The 26,243-nt window shown below is 34.7% G+C and overlaps 1 protein-coding gene across 4 annotated transcripts; it reads left to right on the top strand.

Moving 5' to 3' along the window:
* Positions 1 to 575: 575 nt before the first annotated feature.
* LOC110375258 (very long chain fatty acid elongase AAEL008004) lies at positions 576 to 26,119 on the top strand. 4 transcript variants are annotated; one of them, XM_064034159.1, is made up of 10 exons: positions 576 to 941; positions 17,786 to 17,836; positions 19,795 to 19,863; positions 20,550 to 20,632; positions 20,712 to 20,819; positions 21,612 to 21,692; positions 23,148 to 23,204; positions 23,678 to 23,920; positions 24,250 to 24,402; positions 24,678 to 26,119. In XM_064034159.1, exons 3-10 carry the CDS (start codon positions 19,806 to 19,808, stop codon positions 24,819 to 24,821), a joined length of 927 nt encoding a protein of 308 aa, XP_063890229.1. In that variant the 5' UTR covers positions 576 to 941; positions 17,786 to 17,836; positions 19,795 to 19,805; the 3' UTR covers positions 24,822 to 26,119. The 4 variants fall into 4 exon arrangements, with proteins under 4 accessions (XP_063890229.1, XP_063890230.1, XP_063890227.1 ...); XM_064034157.1 differs by lacking the exon at positions 21,612 to 21,692 and adding an exon at positions 22,093 to 22,176 and having other exon boundaries at positions 580 to 941; XM_064034160.1 differs by lacking the exon at positions 21,612 to 21,692 and having other exon boundaries at positions 577 to 941.
* The last annotated feature ends 124 nt before the right edge of the window (positions 26,120 to 26,243 follow it).

The raw sequence follows: 26,243 nt of genomic DNA on the forward strand, positions 1-26,243 counted from the left end.
TCACAAGTCTATTAAGGTTGTGGGCATGCCCATCGTGCCCACAACGGTGGATCCGCGCTTGGTCATCAGCATTAAAAAGTCGTCATTTATAACAGTTAATGGTCAATAAGACGAGGATGGAAAATAAAATGTAGAAAGTGCATAGGTATTTGTCGAATCCCTGATTATTTAAATGTTGTGTGTAGTTGTTGACAAAGACTAAAAATTAATGGGAAATGGAGTAAAGGCTGTTTTTTGTAAGATTAATTTCTTAGAATTATTGTAAAATCTAAAGGTTTGCACCTTTTATTTGCTTTGCATAGAATATTTATGTTCCTAACAAAAATCTTTTAGCAAAATGTAGCCATTTAATGAAACGTATGTTAAGTACGTACATAACATACCTACATACATATTTATAAAATCAATTATACCTACAGATTAGAAGGTAGACCGAGGAGCTGCAAGTTTCTGTATTTAGTTCTATCAACGCTTCCATGAAGATTAGCTAAGCACTCATTTTGAAGTGGTAAGCCAAAGAGATAGTACCTACCTAATATCAGTTCAGTTGCTGCAGTAACAACTTATATAGGGGTTCAATAAGAATCCATTATCAGAGCAAAATATTGGTGCGATATTAGTAAATGAGCTAAACGATGATATGAGAAGTCAAGTTGAAGGCGTGTGAATAGCGATGTGATAAAAGCGCGCGGGGATAGCGCGCGCCGCCAGTACCGAGCTCACCTGTACGCCGTGCGCAGGCGCTGTTTCGCGCCGCGATCCGAACGCCATACTTTGGCACGCACACACGCAACCTCGCGCCCCCACCCATACACACGTTAATCTGGACAGGACATCAGCTGTCCGCTACTGACATATTGTGAATGTGCACTTGGACAGCCCGCCCTGGAGAACTTACTTCCGAAATAGGAGCTCGCCGGTCTGGCAGATCGATCACTCAGGTGAGCCTAAACATATTATCTAAACGAGTTGCGTCGCCAGCTGAATCATGTGATGAACTCACTGGAGGTGGATCACAAGCTGACAATACGATAGACTTCTTAAACTGTACTATTTGTCTGTGAATTATTCTAAAGAATTTGTGGCCGTTACAACGTGTGTTTGACTTGCCGAAATACATGATTTGAATATCACAGTATATTTACATAAATATGTTACTTAAAATTTAAAACGTCTCCTCTTATAAAAATTCACTTTGAATGATTCATACTAATTAAAAGTACTTGTTTATCAATATAACATGAATCGATTGCATTGGAAAATTCTAACTTAACAATAACAGGAATTGTCCTTGTTCAACTTTTACACTCTCAATTCCTTGACAAAATTAACTAAAATGTGTCAAGTTCATAATAATTCCCGCGTTTTCGTACCTATGCTCACCCATAGACGCTTCTCAGAGGCGCTAATTGGGCTGAGCTGAGAGAGACTGGTGTTCCCAATCAGGGGTCAAATCGTAAAGATCAAATGAAGTCAATTTTAATGAACATTAGTTTAAAGGTAACAGCAATAATGTTCGTTTACCTCAAGTTTGATTTGAGTACGTGTCGATAACAGGAAAGATAACTATAGGAAGAAAGTTTATCAACAGTGGATAACATCCGCTTCTCCGGTGCGCGTTTGTCAACAAGATATGGTATGCCAATTGTATGGACAGTAGCGCAAACATTAACTGAACTGTGAACTGAATCGTAGAAAACATGCACAACAGGCGCAACAGAGTGCTCAGAAAGGAGCTCGGTTTTGAAGCCAAGGATCCACCAAGGCGTTCTGGTGGCGTTAGTATTCCCAACGCGTGTGGCGGCGCAAAGCGGTAGGCGCGTGACGTAAGGTCACAGCGCCTGGCCACTGACATGACACGAGATTAACATGCCTCCCTAGCGGGCTCGCTGCCTACCACGTAACGTAACCGCGGTCACATCGAGGGGCACCATCAACACCATCCACTGACGTCCTGCACTAATGCCGACTCCGACACGTTATCGATAAATAGTGCACGCTTATCGCTATCGACATCTACAAATCTTGATAACGAACTAACGCATTAATCACGTAGTTTACATTTTTAATGATAAAATTACTATAAAACACGACTTTGTAATGATATTAAATCTGGTTATCGTTTGATTAGAAATTATACTACCATACTACGTGCTGAAATGTGCATTTAAATAATCTTGATCTAATAAGAATATAATTCAAAGAATGATCATTGAATATGATGTTTTTGATAAACAACGATTTTATTACATATCTTAGACGGATTTTACATATCAAGTCATCTTAGAACACAATGCTAACCCAAAAACGAAGGTATTCAACGAAGATAAACGATGGTCTTTAATTTCGGCAAAGGTAAAATTGGAAATAAAACATGGCAATAAAGAAACATAATAAAATCATTTTATCTGAACATTCAATTACGAAGGCTGACATGAACAAGGAAAGCTAACATCGGAAATCATTGAAGGTGAACAAACCAGCCGAGCACAAATAAAAAACCGCGAATAAAACTTGTTGAAAGAAATAATTTCACTGACGTCAGCCGCCTTAACACATACCCCGAATTGTGTACTTATTTACTTTACTTTTCAATTTACTACATGTCTCACGAATATCATTAAACTCTATTGACCTCCGAAAAAAGTTAGCCGTTATTTCTGACTACTTTTACTACACCCATCTATCAATCTAGAACTAGAAACGAAAATAAATTATGTTGGTTCAGTAAATAGACCCCTTACAACTTATTTAAACAGTTTAATTTTGTCTTCACAAATTAATTTTCATTTAATGATTCATCGAGTCAATGTTAATCTCTCATTAAACTGAATTTAATACTATTGGGTTGCTTATCTTGCTCTATCCGCGTTACTTAATTCTGAGAATACGTCAATATGCCTTATTATTGAGAACAGAACCGATATCAAGGTCCTATCGGATACATATGTAAAAGCCTTAAGCTACCTAAATAAGGCTCATTGTAGTGACTTCGTATTTAAAATATTATTTGCTACATATATATTTTACTGTATGTGTCCAGAGTTGCTCTCCTTGCGCAAATGAATTCTTGTTTCCATTTTCCGAAAGGAAATCATTTCTTACATTCAAGTAGCCAAATGCGTGAAGGAAGTGTCAATAATAAATGGCTTGAACCATTCCATTGCAATCGATAATTATCTCTTTCAGTTGATTTATCCTGGTCATTCAATAGCTTCTTCGGTTCAAAATGACCAACAGACAAATTAAATTACCCTCCAACAAATGTTAGAAAGTAGTTAATTTGTTGGAAAGCTAATTTTTCAATAGGGTATGTTAATACTATTGATAAAGTAATTTTCCAACAAATTAAATTACTTTTTCAATGGTATGTTGATACTCTTCTTTCTAAATACTTCTATTTCTTCCATTATAAGTTAAACGATCTTTGTCATCAAAACTTCAAAGTCGAACACTTTATTTTCTTAATTGAATTATGTATCTGCTAATTACCAGAACCACCTACTAATAAGATTTTCTAAACTGTGCCTTTGTCTTTAAACCCGACAATGACTGTAATATCTAGACTAGTTCTCCTAAGGACTTTATTTTTTCCCACTTATTAAGAAAAACAATAATGCCAATATAACAAAGGAAACTGCAAGTTGGTACTTCGAAGCATGCAACATGCCGTAGCCCCGCATCTACTTTTAATTGCATGACGCGCGCATCGTTGCGTTTTTCTCGTCTTACTTCACTTTCATCATTTTATCACTGTCAGTATCTATTCCCAAATAATCAGAACAAAATTATATTGTTATTCACAAAGTTTCAAAACATGATTGAATTGCCAGTCATTGTTCATGCAATCTCTAAATTATTTCTTAATAATATGCTTACAAACACGGCTTGCATTTTATACTTTTTGTTGTTAGGAAAATGAATAAACAGCAAAATTACTTGAGGCGAAGAGTCGAAGACTAAAAGCAGTTTTTATTGCATTCGGTAACAATCATGTATGCCGTATAATCAGTAAAGAGGTTGGTTGATTGTTTGAGAGAATAAAACGACCATGCCACACTTTACAAGCATAGCTTGTGTTCGTACTGTGTTCCTGCTAATACGTAGAACCGGTAATGTGAAAATAACCTGGTAATCTGCACCATAATGAGACAAATCCTGTTTGATTTGTTTGATCCTGCAATAGTTGATTCTTCATCTTATCCAACACTTTGAACTGAGAAATATGTCGATTTGCATCTATGAATAATCCAGTGCAACTAACATTTATTGGCTTGTCCATGATTTATAGATTTCATGAGAATTTTTATTACGTTTATAAAATATGACTTGTAATTGGTATCCATTAAGTGCTTTAGGGTTGGATTTTTATTGTAGCATAAAACATCATTATTAAGTTCTCAATTAAAATGGCAAATATGGTACAAAAGGATGCCGAACATGGCACATTTTTAGCAAATGATTTGAGAATTTCTTACGTAGTTTGGTTAACCTTCAGTTGAACTCCGGCACACACCTAATTAACGCAACTATTTAGAGAGGAGATGCGTGACCGAAATTCTTAATTGAATTACTCTTTCATCACAATACGTATCGGATGTGCCGAAAATATGCGTGGTTATCAACACGACCGGTTTAACATAATTTTAAACCAACTGATAATTACATAGCACTGATAAAAACGACTGCGAATTAGAGTCAATTTAGCAACGTCCAATGTCCATCTCATTTTTATTCATTATCATAATTAAATAAATCATTACTGGAACTATAATGTTCAGATTAAAATTTGAATATGCGTAGTGTAATCTGCGATTTATTTAAGGATTGGCCAATAATTTCCAAACCATACTCAGTTAAATCAATCGTCGAAGTCGCATAACTCAGATTAATATTTTCAATGTCGCTGTCGTTCTTTATTAATTCACTGAAGATAAGTACGTACTTTCCTGTAAGGTCAGATATGTTTTTCGACCAGATACAGAGGTTGTTGGCATTGACATTCAAAATCTTTTATACCTACAAGCGTTACGTCAACTGTGCTTATGTCGCAATTTATTATATCTTTTCTTAGATACTTATAATTAGATAGGTTATAAATAACAAACGCAGACACATTTTTATAAATCAGATTGTTTAGTGACAAAATAAGTGATTAATTATGCACTTATAAAATTAATGCAAAACTATGCTGCAATGAATATTGATGAAAATTCTTATATATCTACTTTAATTTTAAATATGACGTCGGTATCGCTTAAAACAAAGTAAACAAAATGTTTTGACTCGAAGTTTATCGACTAGTTAAGCTCAATAATAATGTAGATTGTAGACACCTGCCTAATTAACTACATACACTGTCAAAAGCGCCAAAAAATCGACCGTATTTGCCAAAATGTAGATACTACAAAATAGTATTGAACAGCTAATCTATTAAGCCAATAGAGTTTTTAACCTTTAAAAATTGGAAATCCCAATACCTTCAATGGCGATCGATACACAATTTCCTTGTCTCATCCTAATGATCATCGCCGTGATGGAGCTAGGAAGTTGCGTTAGCAAAGTCACGCGAAATCTCAGACACATGTAACGTCACACATTTTATATTTGCCATACTAGTATCCACTTACTAAAGTGATAATTGAAAATTCATACTATTGTAGGTAATGGATAATGTTCGCGCATGACAAATGGCAAATTCCCATGCGTTAATTGAGTAAGCAAACTCAAAAATTTACAAAATCTCTTCGATATGCTTATTACGTACAATCTTACAGACGTTTAGTAATACATTAATCAAATTATGTATTTAGTGGCTAAATATCGCGAAAAGGTTTTTTGAAGAAAGTCACGCATTGTTTTTGGTCTGCTTAAGGTTTTAAGCTGTTGAATTTGAATACGGTGACGAGCGTTACGTTTAGCAAGGATAGTCATTTAATGGTGGACGAAGTGTTAGAGCACGTTCACATCGGCCTCGCATGTTCGGCTCACGCCTGCAAATGTTTACATTTGCGCCGACGACGTCCATCGCGGCGCACCGACCAACGATTAGTTGCAAAATGATCGCGGCCGAATTGAGTTCAGGGTCGGCAGTGTTGCCTCCGGGTGTTGCGCAAACGCATCGCGCACCGCAGCCATTTCACCAACAAAGAGAACATTATCTTTTTTCTTTTGGATTAAGTACACCCTATATGAAAATTTTAATTAGTTTTCTTTTGCGCAACTGATTAATTATGAAAATTAATTCAATTACATCAAACAAAATATTTCTCCAGCAGCTTGTATGATGTGTAGCCTAATCATCCAAGTTATGTTTCAGACAGAGTAAAGTAAGATGTAATGGAATGCTTCAATGACTATTCTGTCTAGCAATAATGTGGTATTTGTTGTGCACGTCGCATCTGAACGATAATCATTGCACATTCGCTTCCATTACGTGACTATTAATTTGTTCTCCCTTTATGATCTCAGCGGCTTCTTAGATTCTGTTTTACTTCAGCCTTTTTCTTGTTCGTATATTACGGAACCGATAAACAAAAGACTTAGTAGCTACTTGAGTAGATAATTGTGCATAACATACCTACTAACATTTACGTGTGTCTGTATTTGCCTCTTCAACATAAAATTGATTACCCACTTAATAACCCGAGCAAAAATATTTGCCAAAACTTTCCATACACTCAGTGGCGTGTAGTATTTGAATTTCGCAATCTAATAATGATTATAATGTGCGTATATACGTATAAGTATAATATGCGCGATCCCTTCTAATTTCGTCAATGACGGTTTATATCGCGTGGAGTGTTTTGTCACTTTTGTTGAAATAAGTTATCGCAATTGTATAACGAGTACCGAACCTGCGTGGTGTGCAGTGTCGGTGCGCGGGTTCGCAGCTCGCAGCCCGACACCCGCGCCCGCGCACTCGGCCTCGGTGCAGCACTACGCATTCTGCAGCGAGCGAGTTATCTCACTCAACGCTCCACTTGTACGCGCCGATAACGCAGCGCCACTTTCCACCACCTCTCCAATATTTGAGATTAACACCAAACATGGAACGTTTCGCTCGCCTTGATAACTTTACCCAAAATACCTTGACTTAACATCATTCATGCTGTTAGCAAACCTCTACGTTTATGAACTATCGAATCCGTTGAATTACGGAATCGTACACCGTCTCTATTCGTATGAGTAGTGGGACTTAATGCTGTATGTAAGAGGTACAAGGCCTCATCATCGATTAAGCCAGAAAACCATACATACCATTGCTTATAAATATAATTTATTTTCTAATGCATACTTATATTATTTGATCTCATATATTCAAGTGAGCTTTACTTATCACTCATGTCATGAAATAACTAATGTAAAGCAAATGTTTGTTCTTGGTAACGAATGAAGTTTTTTCTTAAAATGTACACAAGTTTCTTTAGTTTGCGGTTCGTGATTTTCCGTAACCCACTGTTCAAGTAGGTACCTACATTTTTTATGTCCAAAGTACAAAAACACATAATGTATTGATTGAATGCTATAATCTTTACCCGTATCTTGATCGTTGAAGCACCCTGATGTTAAAGTGTTGTTTAGAAGATAAAGACAAATAATGATAGGTACATAGAGCTATTTTTACTCAAATAAAACATTTTACAACAAAGGTAGCTGAATTAAACCTTTATCTTTCTTTAATCTACATAACATAACATGATTATAAAGAAACCTAATACCTAGGTAGGTACGTTAAAAACTGGCAAAAATCCTGTGTTCTCAGAAATACTTTGTACCTACAAGACGAGAAAATTTTAATTACAACTGAAGTAACAAATAGGTATGTCTAGACAAAAATAAACTTCCAGTATAACCAGTCCTAATCATTAAAAAAAACTGAATTTGCATCTCTAATGATGACAGAAACACGAATTGCAGTACCGTCTGAAACAACAAACAGTGTCACCTTAAAACCACAAAGTTAACAAAAAACCTTTTAGTGGACATTCGAAAAAACAATTAGTGGGCGATGTAGAAGGTGTACGAGTTTCATGCTATCAAAAGCCACGTTAACATAATCCATCTTAGTATGTACTTCAAACAACAAAATCCGCCTTTGCAGTCAACGTTTTCCGCATCACCATAAGCGTTTAAATGCACTGCTACTTGTCTATTGCATCTTACAAATTACAGTCAAGTGTTGTCTGTGATGATTTGCCATCAGCGAGCAATCTTCAAGTGTCATCTGACCACCTTCAGACTGAAAAACAATGTTAAAACTCCGGCAAAAACATTAATATCGGAATTCGTACAACTTAAAAAGGAATCCGCCTTTATTCCGGCCGAAAATGAAGATTAAAAATTAAAACAATTTTCGAAGACAAATGGTCATTATCGCGTCGTCCATATATGTCTGTAGTGGAACTCATGATTCAGGGTTATCAACGTTACGACCTTGCGTTTGGTACTGTTTACGTAGTACGCTACCGCGGAACATCGCTGCCGACACCTATATTTGGCAACTGCAAGTGATGTCGCGGACATTACAAAAGATTGATAACCCTATGCAGTATGTAGTACCCTATGTATAAACAGGTGCACATAATAGTAAATGGAACATGGAGAGGGCACTTGTTTCGTCATTATTGTTGGATTGTATGAAGTCATCTCTTTATTGCGCAGACGTGTTGGTCTAGATTGAGTGTAGTGCTATCATTTTACAATAGATAATGGTGATATTTAGAAAATTATGTCCTGTTCTTCTTTTACTCAGTAACTATCTTTGGATTTATGAATAGATAACCAAGCTGCTAAATATGCTTCTATTTGTAATATATTGCCACACTACGCAAGAAATGAATACCTTAATTTCATTGAACTGTTCTTCCGAACCTTGAACGAACTTATATTTAGTAACACCCAAAATAATTATGCTTAATAACCGTAAATCATATCATCCGTCTAGGCCTTTTTCCAATTACGTTGGGGTCGACAGGTCGCCTACCAGTCAAACCGGATGCGAACACATACCAGTATTTCACACAAAACGACTGTCACCTGACCTCTATACAAATTACTTGGTAATACTGATTGTCCCAAAGATGGACTCGATGACAACAAGTTTCACCTCGACTACACATTTCTAGGTGAAGTTTTGAACAAATCACAGCGAAAGATTACTATCACAGCCCCAGATAAACCTCGCGAATTAGATTTCCACGAGCTATATTTTTTAAATTATTACGTTATTATTACGTTGTTAAATTATTTATTTAACGTTAATGCAATGTAACCGACAACAATGAATAGGCTTAATAACTAATAAATAAGTAGTAACAACGTATAATAATATGTAAAGTCGGCGGCGGGCAAAGAAAATTACGATTTTCGATAGTTGACCAAACATATTTGACACTTTTTTACCATAAGTCATGCTTACTTACGAATAGTCATTGAAAAACAATTACTTCATTATTCAGATACAACTCTTTTGACTCTTTGAATAATGCATGAAATTAATAAATCTTTTACTTTGCTTTAACAATTCATTAAGAGAGTGATTATGCTTCATTCAATTGACACGTGAATTTCAATGATTTCTTAACTAAGCTACCATTTTGTTTTGTTATTAGTAGTAGTAGCTTATTTGGGATTTGGTTCGTACATTAACGAAAATGGCCACTGTTACTTTGCCAAAATATAATGTGTTATTGCACGTAGGTACAACCGGGGCCAACTTCAACAGCCTTCACGGCGTGCGTGGTCTAGTGGTAACACTGGTAACCCGCTAGTGTCGACACGTGCTTTCCAGTGCCCACGGCCTCGCGCCCTTTGGGGCCCCGCGCTCTTGCTACAATTCACTAGCGTAGCATTCGTAGCACCCTATCTGTAACCGGACCGTGAAATTAATGACCTATAGAAATTGTACCAAAATTGAATAGAATTTCCACTTTATACATGCTGAAATATATGTCAAAAAAGATGGCTTAATGTTCAATACAGAGTACTTAAAAATTAATTAAGTTTACAATTTAATTAGGTAAAGATACCTAGAATTTAAACACGTGTCTTTCATTTACAACATAAATGGTTTAACGGGATGGTCCATCGACGAATATTTTATATTACCTATAATTATTGCGTAACCTGATTCTGGCTCTCGTAGCTCGTAGCAGGCCTACGTGCCTACGAATTTTTAAAAACGTAGTTCATAAATAGTGGAAATAGTGTTCCAATATACCCTTGTAGATAATAATATGATGCGTACATACGCGATGTGTTTATATGAATGTAATTATTAATGATATATAGCTTCATACGGAAGTATCTTTTCCTTGGGGAATAATAAGATCTCTGTACGAATGGCATTGAGTTAAAGCGCGGGGCCAATATTGAGTCGTAAGATTGAATTAACAGAATCAATGTGGAAAATTGAATTCTTATGAGGTGTAATATAATTTACGTGGATACTGGGATCTCTTTTGACTACTCGAAAAATGGTCGCTACATCGTGAGATTTCGTCCCGCCTTGGATTTTCATTAAGATTCCAAAACATCAACTGCTGATACAAATGATCGAAAAAAATGTGGTAGGTAGCAATGTTTTTCCAATGACAAACAATAAACCACAATGTGGCCGCTTTATGTTAAACTTTTATAAGAACAATCAACTATCACGATGTATTGTAAGTGCAGATTTATTTACGACCTATGAATATTTTTAGTTTTATGAATTAAAATACAAGTTGCATGTAACTTAAAAATCCGCAAAACAGTACCCAAATTAAGTAATGACTAATCCAACTGCTAATTAAAACCCTACACAATATAAAGAACCCTCTTAGAAAAACAATCGCGAACGGACCGCATGCGCAGCACCGATTGCAAGAGTATTGCTCTCGTGTACATGTCTACAGATCACCAGTTTATTTAGACCCGCGACTGTTCTCGGTACTAAATACAAACCTTCAGCAAGTGACAAATTGTCGGTCTTTATCTTCACGATCAGCGCCATCTAGATAGACCAAGCTAAACTAGACAGTCTGAAATGCTTTCACGCGCCTCGTGGAGTGCTGCATCGATACATTTCAATGAAAGTTATTTTCAATTACAAAGAGGTATTTTCGACGGCTGCTAGCGTGCAGACGCGTTGGCAATGTCAATGTCGACCGATCGCATCGGCTACAGCAACCACTAACGTAACCATTTGAATACAATTGCTGCAGATTAAAACTTTACACATTACTTATTCTGTCAGCGTTATAACATATTATGGGTATTGTAACTAATAGCTGGGTTTTATTGCTTTGCTACTTATTTTATCGTGGATTGAAACAATTTTCCTGTAGGCTTTAGACTTTAGACACATTAAACTTTGTTAGCTTGTAATTCATTAAGCGCCGTGTAAATATTTTATAAGTATTTCTCAAACAGAATGAAAAATGTCTCTACTATTTTCCTCATTAAAATTGTTCATAAAACTGAAAATCAACCAAAATTATTTGAAAACATTCATTTATTAATTCTTTTTTTAACAGGAAGCTTGTTGTATTTTTAATAATTCGATAATATTTAAGTTATAAAAATAGTAAGTATATAAACCTACCGTGTTGACCATGAAACGGTCACAAAGTTATTATCTCATTTATTATAATGTGTTTGATTTTATTTGACAAATAATAAATGCAGCCGCCGAAAATAGTCTAACAATTACATAGGAAAATAAAAATTCCATTCCAACAAACGTAATCTTGGTGGTTATTATGTATCAAATTACACTTAATAATCCTGAATAATTGACATCCATAACATTGATTACAGCGTATGCAGTACACAAACAGTTTATTACTAGACTATATTTCTCAGTATTAATAACCAATAACTAATTTACACTGGCAAATGTAACGTCAATAGAGCAATAATTGTCATAATTCCTGTAGTTTTAATGATCGCCTTCAGAGGTAAAGTTCAGTGGAATAACCTCTACAGTAGCTGGTATATAGGTAATCAATTCATTTACCTACGTGTATCAGCCCAACAATGATTAACGATAGCATAAAACAGAGAGAATTAAAAATAAGAAAAAATCTTGCGTTTATTGAGATTACAATTGATGACTGAGTACCTGTGTATATTTCTATTCATATAATGATCTTATAAACATTGCTGGCTGTCGATCGTACGCACGGGACATCACTAGAATGTCAATATTGCGGTATTCCCCAACCGTCTACGCACAATTTGTTTCCCCCGCTTTGTGAGTAATTGTAAAGCACGCTAACTTAATAGGCTATTGTAACCAAAATTATCTGAATTCTCTTGCTCATTCTGTCACCTAATTAATATGGGAACCATAAGCCAAAAGCGCATGACTCATTGTTCTTGAAATTCGCTGGCAAAGTTAAACCCCACCAAAATTTCAATTGGCCAATTTACAACAAACATTATTTTAGGATAAATATGAAATAAGGCAAATATATGGAATATACGTATTTACGCAAATATTACGTAGGTATTTCTATGTAGAACCGTCTATTGGAGTTAGTTACAAATAGTGCAGTCATTAGTTTCAACACTGGCACTTAACTACGTTGCCAGTCTTGTAATCTTAACGTAAGTGAGCGTCAATCCGTTTTCCTTGTGAATACAATCGACCGGTAACGTCTTTGTATTGATGTCATCTTCGCTTCTTTCACAGAATTACTTACTACTGTGTTATCGCTTCTTTGTTGTTCGAAGGCACTTTGCACCACAATAACTACATTACCCGCTGAACACAGTAAGAATGTAAATATAATTATAATTCCAAATACGTGTATTCCCACGCGGCTGACGCGACGACCATGACGGCAACGGCCTGCAAGGTACACACGGGCCTCTTCAAGTCAATACTGCAAACTAGCCATGCACTGGCTATGCGTTTAGGTAATGTGCAAAACATTGCAGAGCCGGTTATTATACAAATCACCTCAGCTTAAACGTTAGGGGAATAAGTACTCGGGAACCGCCTCATTGGAAAGATGAGAAACCAGTTCGATATAAATATATCAAATAGTAGAATGTGTTCATGATAAGGAGAGGTTGATCGCGCGGTGCACTTGCGAGCACCTCGTCGAGCCACTCTGCTCAGCATTACATAACTCGACGTGCAGTCAATGACCCACTTAGGCACGAGGCGATTGCTCCGTCTAATGACAACTACAAATTATATTACTTCTATTCTAAAATTCCTACAGTATACCACATACGGCGACGACTCTATAATTTCAATTCATATTTCATGTGTTAAGTCCAACTAAGTAGAGGATACATAGAAGCAACATAAATATCCATTCACTGTTAAATGTTACAATTATTATTCATTCATAGGCACAGCCTTGAATTTGGATGCGCGGCCTTCACCGACAAAGTGTTGAGTACCATTCGTATATTATACTGATCTTACACCACTTGATAAAAGGGGATATTGCACACTAACAATACGACTATAAAATTAAGTTACTATTTGAAACACGTTTACGTTATATCCCGAATAAAAACAAATGAATTGGTGAACACAACAAATGAATTGGTGAACACAACGAATGAAGTGGTGAACAAAACAAATGAATCGATGAACACAAAACAAATGAATCGGTGGTTTTGGTAGATAAACAAACATGATCGGCCGTCAGCGGCGATCGGCTGCAACTTGCTCTGTTGGAGTTGTGGAGCGTCGCATGTGTTGCAACGAACGCATTCTTCTTACAACACACCGCCTACTTACACAATACTTATAATATCAGCGATTACACATAATAACCTTATCAAAATATCATACTTATTGCCAATAAACTGTGATAATCCAATGAGTTAGTGGTCATTTGCAATTAATGTGGATAATCTTTGATAAAACAATCCATCAAAATTAATGTGTTTATCATTATATTTATTTAATTAAATACATCTATCATAATAAATCTGAAAACACATAATTATTAGGCTTGCAATTGCTTGTAATACCTCAGATAAAAGATATCCCACACTGATAGAGGCTTTTGTTGTATGATAAGATTTGTTTAAACTAATGGCCAAATCCTTTCTTAATTCTTTCCATGATTAATATGCGTAATTGACCGAATGGGGCAATTTTTGACCTATTTTCACAATCACCTAAAAAAAACACGGCTGTTTTACTGAGTACAATAGTGAATTAATGTGGATTCACATAGCGTATAATAAGCTCTTGAATGACTTATACCATCAGGTTCAAAGTTCATAAGAATTTGATACCGTGACTTATGCAACTTCACCTGATGCGTACTCATGAGGTTATTCAATTACGATAAGAAACAGCTTTCTTTCAAATAGAACCGAGGAACACACTGCTTATAAAATTACTAGAACCCGGTAACGTATACCACAGTTAGTTACGTCACTTGGTCACAAATACATAACATATTATAAAATCGGCAAGCTAATGTACGGTAACTATAAATAAGTGGCGTAAGTAAGGTCCAGTACCTAAATAAACAAAAAATGTCACTAGAGTTCAAAGTCGTGATTGACCATCGTCATTTTGAATAACAAGGAAGCATAGCTAATTTGTTTCCTTAAGTATGTACTATCTCCAAATAACAGCACATTATAATAAACAAACGTACTGAAAAATAAATAAAGGAAAAATCCGTTTAAAAAAATAGGTACATGAAATAAGTTCCAATAAAAAATAAAAAAATACTGCAGGCGTCTAGAAAAAAAACACACTGAAGAACTATAAAACTATTACCATAGATACAAAACTGACACGTTATGAAATAGGTTAAGTTAAAAAATTGACATTCTTATTGATTGGTGAAAATTCAACACGGCAAAAATTTTCTATTCAGCAATGTTTTGTGCGATCAATGTCACTCGCACCTCTTGCACATATTGTTTCGACACGCGGCAATGTTTTTTTTTATTCCTATTATAATATTTACTTACCGTAGATAATTATCTTGGTACGTGTCTGACATTCACTTGCAGAAGGTGTCAACGTTTGGCAAAGTTACCTAAGTAAGAAAAGTCAAAGTTAGAAAATGCCAATTTAAGAAATTCAGGCCGTTCTTATTTACATAGGTACCACGCGCTTTATGCCTATTTAAATTGCCTATAAATGTGAAATTCCTACCACTATATTGACAGATTGAGATATTGACTGGATACATTTTGCCTAATAGCCATCGTAATAGATAATCTACCTAAAACCATAGAGTGTCAATCACTTTTTCTCGTAACGTAGTCAAGCATAGTAAAACGTCATTTCTTCCTCAAATTCAAATCCTCGTGTAAGTAGGTACCTAATAGCAATTACATGGGTTGTTAGGTATAACCAACAGAAATCGAATTGACATTTATTTACAATTTGTCACGATAGTTTTATTGCGTACCGCGTCGTTTACTGCAATATTCTGACATTTTTAAGAAATAAAAAATCGGTAAAAAAACTTTTAAGTTAAACGGTTTTATCTTACGTGCACTGAAAACTAGAAAATAAAAAAAAACTGTTACTTACCTATAAACCTACATAGGTGGTCCCGGTCATATTAGACTAAAATAAAAACGTGGGGCCCATTACCTAACTATTGCTGTAATACTTTCTTCTAGAGGTTCTACTTACTATATTTCTACTTACTATAATCGTAACTGGAGATTTTGACAATCAATAATCAGCCGTAGCGGCTTCACCAGCGAACGCCGAGCTCACGATCTACCAAAGTATAAAGATATGCTTTGCCATAGGTAGGATTTCAGAGGGCCCCACGTTTTATTTTAGTCTAATATGACCGGGACCACCTATGTAGGTTTATAGGTAAGTAACAGTTTTTTTTTATTTTCTAGTTTTCAGTGCACGTAAGATAAAACCGTTTAACTTAAAAGTTTTTTTACCGATTTTTTATTTTCTAGTTTTTAGTATTTAATGAAAATGCCTACCGAATATTCCTCATTCTATATATATGGGTCAGCAGCAGTGAGGGAGTGCCAGACTCTTACTGACTAAAAACCGTTGTGTTTCGTCGTAGGCCTTTTATGTACTAGGACAATCCCGTAGCCCAGGCAGGCCTTGGCCCTGTTGGGCCCCGCTGGGGTTGCTGACAGTATTCTACTTGAGTAGCCCTTTCATTTGATACCCATATTGAGGGGGTTGTGGAAAAAATATGTAATCCGCCATTTTGTACCGGCGGCCATCTTGGATTTATAATGTTATTGATATTAGTATATTGTATTGTCATCGGAATTAAAGGTGTGTACCAAATTTCAGATCAATCTGACAACAGCAAGGTACTTAAATTTGAATTACTAAATTTGACCCAAGAATAAATAATAAAACAAACAGGGTAAGCTAAATAAAACCGTTTAATAAAATACTATTAAAAGTAAGTTTTATAACCACAAACAAACTTCGAACTTATTTGTAAGTTTTTTCAGTCAATTTTATACCTAATCTACTTCAGTATTTTAGTTTGGGTTAATAAGTATTTTTTATCACGACATGATGTACCAACAAGCGAAATAATTTGTAACTTACCTACGCTCTTTATTATAAAAATCTGTTTAAAACTTAATAGACAGCTGAATTTTAAAAAATCAGTCAATTTTTTTTTTAATGGAACAGGTTACCTAGTTCAAAGCTAATTTAGATTCAATTTAGTTCTTCGGTCAGATAATTAGTTTACATTAGAGATTTCATTATTAAATAACTTACGGTAACTAAACATAGGCCTACCTGATATAGGCCTAACTAGTATTTAGAAATATTTTTATAATTTAAATATTATACTGTACTCGTACGAAGTTACAAAGACCACCGAAATAAATACGTAGGTACGCTACAAGAGCCACTAAAAAAATATTTAATCAAAACTAGTTCTGTTAACACTCCAACTTTTTAATGATATCTTACATTTATTGTGAAATGAACACGTATTCATTTACAGATAACTCTGTTATCGCAATGAAATGACTTCGCATGACGCCTATCTCACGATTCCACGACACAGCTCGGCTACACCTCCCATCCAGTATCGTTTTTAAACTCAACATTATCTTATCACTAACAATCACGTAGACAGCCTAACTAGGTCAGGAAAAATACCACCTAAATATGCGACTACGTAATGTGCAACAAAATCTCTAGTAGAACGAAACGACTACCACATGACTATCACAATATGAAGGTCGCAACACAACGTGATTTGGAACATAAGCATGTTTCCGCACCACACTGAACACCGCATAGAAACTGTAACTGCTAACAACATGTAACCGTTAATTACACGATATTGACCATCGAGATTCCTTGAAACAATGGATAACGTCATCCATCGACATTGCTGTGTTCCAACGTAGCCATGCAAATGCAAAGATGAATATTACTTTCATAAGTTTGAAACGTTTTCTTTGAATCACTGGTGAGTCTGGCAGAATTTGTCCATGTGCTTTATTATTTTAATTCGATCGATGCCCACCTGTTTACTAACTGGTTTTGCCATCTTGTACCGTTTAGATGATCGACTGCCTATTTTAAAATATATATTGCGTAACTCGAGGACGAGAGACATCTGCTAAATATATAGTTTTATCAGGGCCTTTACTGTCATAGTGGTTTATCAAGCAAAACTGGTTAATGAAGTCGCTTCTATGATGTGTACGGGCTCTCGACATGGCAACTGCCGCTATCTGTTGATTTTATTTCCTAAATTAAATATTGTATATTAGTTTTAATTACTCAGCTATTGGAAATAGATTATTCATACTAAAAATGTTTTTTTCTTCTTTTCAGATAAGCTAAGCGAAGAAAAAATAAAGTTGCCTCGAAGCATTCTAGTTTAAGGTGAGTCATTTTACTATTGCGGACTATCTGTAGAGAAAAGCGTTGATTCACAGATTCGTTATAATTGCTTATTACGCAAAAAGTATAATGATTATTTTCCTGCAAAACTGTAGCCTGTGGAATACGAGGCCAATGAGCAACTCAGTACGATTACGAAGCCTGCAAGAGCTACTTGTTGCTGACCTCGTGTAATATGCATTTGGATGACAGTTCAATGATAAGACAGTGATAAGCCTGGAAAATATAGGCTCATGTTTATTTAAGTGCATGTACTTAATAAACGGCCGGTCCACCCTTCCGTTATTGGAAGGCTCTTCCGATAGAGCATAGAGCTCTTCAGAGAGCTATGTCGAGTCCATTTTCTCCGAAACTTATCTAGGCAATAATTAAACTATTAATAAAGATCAAAACAACAATCCCTTGATATCCTTTTCAAAAGACATGTTTACCTTTCTTTCTATGTCCTTCTTTATTTTGAAATATGTAGCAAATACGAAGTTTTCAATGTGCCTTAAACCTACCTACTTAAATTTCATTCACAGTACTTCATTACGTAAGATATTTAACGGTCTATTGTACTGTTTCACGTCACGTAGGTAGGTAACCTTACCAAGTTGTAAGTACCGACCTATCTAAGTAGAATTCGACTCGCAGAATGGAGACTAGGAGAAATTGAATTCGCTGAAACTGACCGCAGCGTACACATGGGCATGGGCATTAACACCACATGAATCATTTTAAAATCTTGACCTTGACCTTGACCTTGACCCCGCAAATGTAGGACTCTGCATAATAGACCTATTAACCTAAAGAATACAGATTGGTCAATACTAACATAGGTATGTCACCTATGCAATACCTACTCAGGTACCTACCTGCTGCAGCAAATTGGTATCTATTTTCACGTGCTTAAATATGCATTCAGTTGTATAATGTATGCATTTAAATGCACATGAATTTATCGAACAAAAGACTCTCTTTAAATTACTTAATTAGTTTTACTTTAGTTTGTACAAACAATGTCAATTAAAGTAAAATAAACGTGGACTTAACATAATAGGGGTCACACTCAAATATCTTTGTACAAAGTTGCGTTTATTTTAATTTCCTGAAGAAAATACGAAAATAAAAATAAAAATCCACAAACTTAAATGTAGTATGGGGAAAAAGGCTATTTATTTGTGCTGAGATAAAAGAATAAAGCATCTTTTTCTGTATTGAAAAAAATTCGTTTCGAAAAACTTCTGAAGTAGGTATCAACTCTTGTACAGAATTTTCATCCAATTTTCCGAAGTCCGACAGTCACGAAAATGTCACATGAAGTGTCATTCCCACACGAAGCGAATCATTCAGAGTTCGTCAAACGCGACAATAATCTAAGTGTCGCGTTCAAATCTTGACAAGAATGTTCAGATGTTTTCATTTTTCAAATTGCATAGTTAATTCAATAAAATTAATAATTATAGTTTAACGTCTAATTAACTTAATATTCATTTTGTTTGGAAAATAATTCTTCTTATTTTATCTCATCTTCACGCAAAACATTGTATAATATCTTAATTTAAAAAGAGTTAAAATAAATCTAAAAATAAATAAAAAAATCATTCATCATTCAAATGATTTTATCATCTTGATCGGCAGAGACGGCGCCATCTGTCGTGTTTATTTTAATCAGTTTGGCAGGTTCCCTGTTCCTGTTACGCTGCTGTCAGTGCGCCAAAGCCTGCTTAACCTATTTTCGATTCTGTGAATCAAAAAAATATTTATTGTGTTTAATTGGCTAAATAATATTTATACACTTTTTTAACAATGTTCTAAGCAGCTGGTGGTGAATAAAATAACTCGGTCAGTGCAAATGTATTAGAAAATACTCGAAATAATTGCGGAACTCTATCTTTGCCGTGACATCCAGTGGGTTATTTCAATTGTTTTAATTATATTCGAATTTTTATTTTCAGAAATCGACACAATGGCGCTAATACTACAGTATATTAGCGATATGCAATATTATATGGACAAATTTGGTGGTAAGTCTTATAATGATCATCTTGACACCTTGTTATAAAATATAATTTATATATTCATGTACTCAAACAAGCCAAGCAACATTCCTAGAATGTGAGGAGTTCACTAGCGATTGTTAAGTAGTTAACGTAAATTCAAAGAATTTATTTATTTTTCTCTGAATAAATATTCTACATAGGTCACATAACTTAATAAATTACTTAAATATCTTTATTTCCAAAACAAACATTTAAAACTATTAAATTAGCTGCTGTTCAAAATTTCAAATACAGAGTATTCCTTTGATGTAAACTGTTACATAAAGTGGATAGATAAACAAAATATATCTGGCCGCTTATAAGATGCTCTTAATATGTAAGGATGACTAGCATGACAAATTTATCTCATGATACTGATCATATCTCAGACACTGCCAACACACTTCCAGTTATAACAGACAAGTATTTTTAGATGACCCACTAAACAGCTGGGCTTTTACTCTATGCACCTCATTTAGCCCAATCACAGCAATTATATTCAACTCTATAGATTACAAGCTACCTCAAATATTGATTCTAATTTTTTTTTCTATGCAGTCACAGAGTATTAAATGTTTTTGATAATCGCCAAGGAGTTTTATATTAAACACTTTTAAGACACTGTTTTGTTTCATAATTGTGATTTTAAGTTGTTTTTTCTTCATTTTCAGATCCTAGGACAAATCCATGGTTCCTGATGAGTTCACCGTTTCCTACATTATTAATATGTCTAAGCTACGTCTATCTAGTCAAGGTATATAATTTGTTTTCTATCATCTGTGTATGGTTCATTCTTAGGTCCCTTAAACTTATGATTATGTTTTTATTTTCAGGTCCTAGGACCACGATTTATGGAGAATAGAAAACCATATGAACTTAAAAATGTTCTAATACTATATAACTTTTTACAAGTAATATTCAGTGCGTGGCTATTTTATGAGGTAATATTTTTTTTATTTATAAAATGTTTTTAAACTTCAAAGTTTTACATCAAATTGTTACGATAAATCGGTAAACATATTTTTTTTTTAAATTGGTTGAAAACTTCAAACAATTTCCGGAATTGATATACCTACTTTTATAGTAGGAAAAAACTGATATTAAAATAAGGAAATCTTAACATATATATTTTTTTCCTCAGGGCATTTAAAATATTTTAGTAAATTCCAATGTGTTACTCATGTTTCTCTTTCAGCCTGTTATTTGGTAAATACATCAACACTGTGTTTATTCTATTAGGGCTTTAATTGAGGCTATCTACATCAGGTTGTATAATATTGAATTCCAAAATAACCTATACTTCAGTATTCAGAAATTAAGTGCCAGCTTATCAGCGAGCCCAAGATAAAATATTCCCTGCATTACTACTTCTGATGAGAGAGCATAAATAAAAGGTTTAATATTATCATCAATGATAATAATTAGATAAATAACCTTATGGAGTAAAATATGATAACAGTATTTAAATAATTAACACTAGTGTATTATAAGGATCATTTCCAGACTAGTTTAAGTCAAATTGCTATATTGTTTGAGTTGTGATTGCTTACTGATATAGAAGTTACTTTTAACACTTGAAACTAACTTTGCAATGTACATATTCTCCAAAATAGAATATTGCCTTAACACTGTTAAGGGGTAGTTTAATATTCTATGCTAGTCAAGATTAATGCAGATGTATTTTTTAACATGATGTCCATACCAATATTTTGTTTTTGCCATGCCATGCTCAGAGTATGATGGGGGGCTGGCTGAATCATTACAGCTTTAGATGCCAACCTGTGGACTACACAGACAATCCCGTAGCTATTAGAGTAAGTGACGTATAGGCGTCGACACCGACGCCACGGGCAGTGGATACGGAGCAAAAAACTAACCCATGCTCACTGTATATAGAAATCATCATTATAAATTATTTTTAGGAATGCCGTACGCAGATTTGCGGTATGTTAATATAAATGGTGCAGATGGTATCAAGTAGTTTTAAGTTAGCTGTATTATGCATACATACAGTTGAGTATCCAAACGAATACGTGTTTGGATTGTACTGCTACTAACATGTTTATATAAGTAACAATGTTAATGACCAACATGCGCCAACATATTACGCTAAACTTGAATGCATTAACAGTTGAAGCTGCGTATAGAACCGCGCGGCATTCGGTGATGTGCGAATATTGTATATAAGGGCCTGGTGTCGGCATATTGTTTCAGATCGGAGCCGCAGGCTGGTTCACAGGCAGGTATAACTTTCAATGTCAGCCGGTCGACCACTCCAAACATCCACAAACAATGAGGGTGAATTATCACTTCCATTTATTACATTAGTCCCAACATCCCAAAGCTACACTATACCGTTAATTGATTACACCACTACATAGATATCTGTGTGAGCTGTCCTTGAGCTGCTACCATTATACCATGATGTTTTTACATTGAGTTCTTTTGTGGTGTCTTTATTCTTGAAAACCTTTTCTCTATTCACTTTGAATCATTTTCCTAGAACCATACATTTGCACTCAAACAAATTAAATAATCAATTACACAACCATTACCACAATGCATAATCTACATACCTACTATAAATAGACTCTACTTAATGAATAGTGTAAATCAAATTGATCAGAATACTACTCATATTATTTACAAACCATAAATCTAAAAAAAAATATATTTAAAAATCAAAGCTAAGAAAAAAAAAATTCAACATCAGTAAAATCAAAACACAAAATCAAGAACGAAGCTAGTTTCATACATCAACAGTGAAATTGTAGTTGCCTGTAACTTATAAGCAAAAGCACACTTGTATTTGAATATAGAATTTGTATTTGGGATAACATTCTGACATTCTACAACTTCGAAATTTTAAATCGACCGCGTCCTCCGCGTCCGCGACCCTCGTTGTGGTAGGCATTTTGCTTCACCTAGTATATTGGCTGTTAGATATAAGTGAGCATTATCATCACATCACTTCACCACATCCATCATATTAACATAATCAGTAACTTTCAGAACTGATCATTATCTATCATGATTCATGATGCATGTCATTAGTATTGATAACACTTACCTAACATACGACTATAGAATGTAGAACATTAGATTGCTTGCTTACCAATTCTTATTGAAATTCCTTTTTTTTTATTGTTTTATAATTTTTGTGTCATGTCTAAAAATTTTGAAATTGACTTACAGTTTTACCTAATGAATTTAATAAAATACAGTTTAATATAATTTTCGAAAAATCATTGTTTCTGTTCAATTTTCAGATGGTTCACGCATGTTGGTGGTACTATTTCTCAAAGTTCACAGAATTCTTTGATACGGTAAGTTTAATTTTGAATAATACCGAATATACGCCAATTTGCATCGCATTGTTCTTATCCTAACTCAAGCGCCAATCGTTTTGTGGTGTTGTATTGTGATAAGGTTTACATGAGTTAATCCTTATCAACACTTCCTCTAACGAATTCCTCTATTAATATTTTTTATGTAACAATAAGATCGAGCACGAATTCCCGCCAAACAGCATTTTTACTGGGACTCGTACTATCGAATTTTCTTATTTCTTACAAAACTGAGCAGCTTTGATAAAACCTCCTTAAAACTACGGGAGGTCAAAGTATTTTTTTTATTATTCAAATAGGCCTATGAAAGCTCTTTTGAATCGTCAAGCTAGTTTCACGGTTCCAAAGAGTTGGTTGCAAAGAGAAGAACTAAGGGCAAGAAGCAAACACTCCATGGATACTCATTTGAAAAGAAAATAGGAAAATAAATTATCAAAACTATTTTTTCGCAGATCTTCTTCGTGCTGAGAAAGAAGTTTGATCATGTATCAACGCTACACGTAATCCACCATGGCGTGATGCCGATGTCCGTATGGTTCGGCGTGAAGTTCACGCCCGGCGGTCACTCCACGTTCTTCGGCTTGCTCAACACCTTCGTACATATTATTATGTACTCGTACTATATGCTCGCGGCTATGGGCCCACACATGAGGAAGTACTTGTGGTGGAAGAAGTACCTCACTACCTTACAAATGGTAAGAGAATAGGGTATTTGAAGTGTCATAATTAGATTAAATTAAAATCAGAAAAATACTGTAAATAAGTTCGCCATTGTAGCCTTAATAGGACATGGTGGTTGACTTTTAAATGGCATTCTGAAACAAATTGAAAACTATTAACTTGAATGTGAAATATTTATATTTTTTTAATTAAAACTCACATTTTTTCGTAGTATATGAGAAATTTACTAGTGGAGTTTCATAAAAATGCCCGATTAATTTACTATACAGGCTAAGCCAAAACAAGTCTGTAGCCCAGTCTAAAATCTTAAAGAATCTGTCATAACCAATATTGTATATTCCAGGTCCAGTTCGTGGGTATCATGGTACACGCTTTCCAACTACTGTTTATCGACTGCGACTACCCGCGAGCGTTCGTCTGGTGGATCGGCATGCACGCCGTCATGTTCTTCTTCCTCTTCAAAGACTTCTACAACCAGTCCTACTCTAAGCCTAAGGTATACCAACATCATTTATATAAAGTTAATTGCCATAGTATTCGTTCGATTTGTAGATGGATCCGTGAGTTCGACTGGTCTGTTTTTACCCGTATTATGAAAAGAACATTAAAATGGACATCCTCATTCAAATGTCAACCGTCTCGAATTTGATGACCCCATCCGAAATCGTCTTCCGTTCGAAGCGATTAAGACTTTAGATCTAAAGGCTAACCCAACTGAGTTGGTAAAAGGGTAGGCAGATGATACTAATGAATACGTTTTATTTTCAACAGGTTCGCGCCAGGTCTCCCCAACCAGAGACGACAGAAATAAAAGACATCACGTACAAAAACGGTTCGTTGAAGAACGGCTTCAGCAACGGGCACACGAACGGCACGTTCGCACGGGCCCGTACCGTGCTGCCGGCCGGCAACTGACGGCGGACCAGGAGACCTCCTTAGCATTCCGTAGTACTGTGATTATAGCCTGGAATTATCACGGGACGTTAATACTTCTTATTTAATGCGTGGACCTTCGGGGTAACGGTGTCGGATCATGTGCCGCATGCAGCCTCGTCAATAATAACCCTAGGAGTAGTGGTACATGTGATTTGTCTAGTGTACATACAGTTAGGCGGTATCAATGGTGTAAATTTTATTTTATTGATGTAAATGTATAGCTAGATTTGTGATCACATAGCGTTTTATACTTTTATTATTAGAATTAGATAATATGTTGCTTTTAGAGTTTAGAAAACCTCTAAAAGAATACAGTCATAATACCTACTTACAGAAACATGTATGTTATACATGGTGCTTATTTAATTATATATATTAATTACGATGATGAGCTTGTAAACGATAAAATAATCTTTTCACTATATTGTTTGAACACATCACATTTGAATGTTGAGAACTTGAGAATCAGCCATCAGATTAGCTATGTTTTATTATGGCATGACAGCAGAATCATTATTCATTACTTACTCATAAATTACTTTATTTGTCCATGTGTGTATGTCACTCGCAAAACAATGCAATAAATAGCAACAAGGTAGCTCAGGTTGTAGTGCTATTAAAATATTGTTGAATCACTGTTTAGTTTTAAGTATTGATCAGTATTTTTACAAGCTCATGATTATTATCAAGACCATTGTTCACTATGTTAGATCAAAAATAGGTTTTATACAGTTGGTTGGGCAAATGCCACAATAATTATTCTGATGATTAAATCAATTTCAATTCAAAAGCTGTTTGCCTTTTTATATATTTATCAAACATTTAAAGGTATTCATTATTTCAATGACAACTTTTATTGTTGTAAATTGACCTGATTATGTTTCTATGTTAAGTACAACAACTGTATTTTAATTTCAACCGAATGTTCAATTTAGGTTTAGAATACTTGACACTAAAGTGGTTGTGTTGGTTATTTATTTTGTTTAATTTATCTTTTATTTATAACAAAATTATGTATATAAGATCAAATCGATAACGGGTTTAATAGCAGTAGCTTTCAAACTTCCTTTTTAGTCTTCCGTTTTGTTTTGTACTTACCAAAATTAAAGGTGCTTTTTGTACTCCGAATATTCTGCTTATGTTAGCAGCCAAGCAGCTAAAGCTCACCATTTTGTAAATATAAATTTTGTTGTTTCATTAATCATATAGAAATCAATTTATGTACCTATTGTAATTTTTATACAAAATTATGCAATTAAAATATAAGTGTAATATTACTGATATTTTTTATTTAACCTTGTTTTTTGTTATTCATAACAGCTACCACACACGTTCATACACATCCCAAAGGTCTCTCATCTCTAACTGGGGAAAGATTTCTTATAATATTAGCATAGCATA

Source organism: Helicoverpa armigera, chromosome 4 (genome assembly GCF_030705265.1).
Source record: "Helicoverpa armigera isolate CAAS_96S chromosome 4, ASM3070526v1, whole genome shotgun sequence".
NCBI classification, from domain to species: domain Eukaryota; kingdom Metazoa; phylum Arthropoda; class Insecta; order Lepidoptera; family Noctuidae; genus Helicoverpa; species Helicoverpa armigera.

Coding starts and splice junctions, on each gene's coding strand:
- LOC110375258 (XM_064034157.1), top strand. CDS start 19,806: ATGGCGCTAATACTACAGTATATTAGCGATATGCAATATTATATGGAC. Junction 20,633..20,711: donor GCTACGTCTATCTAGTCAAG/GTATATAATTTG, acceptor TTTTATTTTCAG/GTCCTAGGACCACGATTTAT. Junction 23,205..23,677: donor TCACAGAATTCTTTGATACG/GTAAGTTTAATT, acceptor ATTTTTTCGCAG/ATCTTCTTCGTGCTGAGAAA.